Genomic DNA, 2,086 nt, shown 5'->3' with positions numbered 1-2,086 from the left:
AAAAAAAAAAAAAAAAGCCAAGCCACAACAACAACAAAACAAAACCACAAACCTCCACCAACAAAAAAAACACTAAACCAAAAAAAATCCGAACCACCACCTGTGAAAATCAGAGCTCTCTTTACTGCTAGGGGTAACAGTCTACTTGCTCAACAGATCACAGCTTGATTCCCAGAATTCTAGGTCACCTCTGTAATATCCATTCACTTGTAAAATGAGGACTTGATTCAGTGCCAGTAACAGGCAAGGAACTGACAGATTAAGAGCATCCTTTCAAAGCATAAAACTGAAACATGCAAAACCAACATATACCAGAAATGTGACAGGTTCTTAAAACTTTCTGTCAGCACCATACCCTGTAAAGACATAAAACGTAGGACAAGTCCCTCTGAACAAACACCACCCTCACCACCCCCAAAATTCTTAAGGACAGAGGATATATTTACACTGTCATTTTGCAGATTAGCTTTAGAAGGAAGTGATTACAACAGACTCTATGATAAAAAAAGCATATCGAGCCTGACATAAAGGAATCAGGGCAGGTTGGGTGTTTTGAAATAAACCAACCATATTCGTAGAGTTAAATTATGATTGTGTATAATCAGCAGTATCCAAGTAAATGTCACACTCCTAAACTCCTCATATGTTTAGATGGTAGTCCAACAGCTTAGGTGAAAAGTTAATTAAATGCCACAAAGAAACACTGCTCTAATTACAGAAGGATGAAAATGTTTGCACTGAACTGACGTTAACTCCTTGCCGTTTCAAAGACATTTATCAAAATTTCACCCGAAAATACCATTTCATCAATACGACTGAACAAATCCCTTGCTGTGGTTTTATGGAGCACGTTTTGGAACCATTGCTTTCTGCATAGTCATAGCTTTTAATACCACCAGAGCTTGTGTTGCTATATGCAGTGAACATAGTGGGTTTGGCTGGCACACAGTAAAGAACAGAAAAAGGGCATCAAAATGCCACAACTACAATGGGGCAGGAGGCAGCGGTGGGGGGTTGAAGAAGTAAGTACAAAATGCTTAAGATGTTACTGATTGCTAGAATCACTTTCTCTTTCAGCAGTCCACAGAACATTTAGATTGCAAGTCCTGGACTTCTCTTAAGCAGAACAGCAACCTGCTATAAATCATTTCAACAGGGAGCAAAGGCAACAAAGTACCTCATTCTCCAGGTTCACATGGGGGCACCGGAGAAGAGGATTCTCTTATTATAAGTAGGGCTCTGTTTTAAGGAAGGCAATTTCACAGCAATAAACTGCAGTAGCATTAAAACATCTTCAAATGTGACAGCCATAACAGAGATTTTAACAAAAACAACTTCAAGAATTTTCATGGACAAGCACATGGCAAATACAAAGGCGCTCAACACAACTCATTTTATTTTAGTAGCTAACACTTTAATACCAGCCAAAAAAACCAAATGCCATGCTAGCCAAAGTAGGAAGCATTTGGCTGCAATCACCATGTGGATGCAAAATACAGCTCTATTACTGGAGCCCTAGAAATCCTAATGGGAAAATAAGAGTACAAACCTTGCTTCTTACCTCAACAGTATCACCAATTAAAGGCACAATATCACCCAGTATAGGTTTAAAACTTTGTTGGTCATTGATAGTTAGTTCAGTCTGTGAATCTGTCCCCTTGCTGACGCTGGCCATTGTCTCTTCTTGAGGATCCAAACTGGATGCTCTGAGCGCAGCAGACAACACCTCCACTTGTGCTGCAGCACATGAAAGAGAAACACATGAGAGACTAAACCGCAATAAAACTTTTAGCAAGACAACTTTTAGCAAATCAACTTTTAGACAGTGACTAATTAACTGAAAGATGGTGGAGGAACTACAGGGGAGGTACAAACCTAAGATCATTTAACTGTTGGTAAATCCCAGAGTGGGGACAATGAGAGTGTCACTCCACTCTTTTCCCAGGATGCTCCACCAAACCACAGTATTTGTCCTTAAAGTAAAAAAAGCCAAAACCAAACAAAAAAAACCCCAACAGGAATAAGAGATTGCTGTTATGGCAGGATCAGTTCTTTAAGAATCTCAGTACATCTGAACAGGGAAAAT

General features: G+C 39.5%; 1 protein-coding gene and 1 long non-coding RNA gene across 12 annotated transcripts in view; one reads left to right on the top strand and one right to left on the bottom strand.

Moving 5' to 3' along the window:
- LOC114060720 (serine/threonine-protein phosphatase 4 regulatory subunit 1-like) overlaps positions 1-2,086 on the bottom strand; it is a 58,836-nt gene that overhangs the window by 4,651 nt on the left and 52,099 nt on the right. For all 11 annotated transcript variants that reach the window (XM_027890447.1, XM_027890443.1, XM_027890441.1 and 8 more), the window contains one exon: positions 1,562-1,737. In XM_027890447.1, coding sequence (XP_027746248.1) covers positions 1,562-1,737 — 176 coding nt within the window. The remainder of the gene's footprint in view (positions 1-1,561; positions 1,738-2,086) is intronic.
- Positions 1-2,086, top strand: part of LOC114060722 — a 17,924-nt gene that overhangs the window by 5,108 nt on the left and 10,730 nt on the right. The window lies entirely within an intron of this gene.

The sequence above is a fragment of the Empidonax traillii genome, unplaced genomic scaffold, assembly GCF_003031625.1.
Source record: "Empidonax traillii isolate 1590-97213 ecotype Southwest subspecies unplaced genomic scaffold, ASM303162v1 scaffold288:size648122, whole genome shotgun sequence".
NCBI lineage: Eukaryota > Metazoa > Chordata > Aves > Passeriformes > Tyrannidae > Empidonax > Empidonax traillii.
The sequence above is the reverse complement of the archived record's forward strand: the minus strand, read 5'-3'. Positions and strand labels throughout refer to the sequence as shown.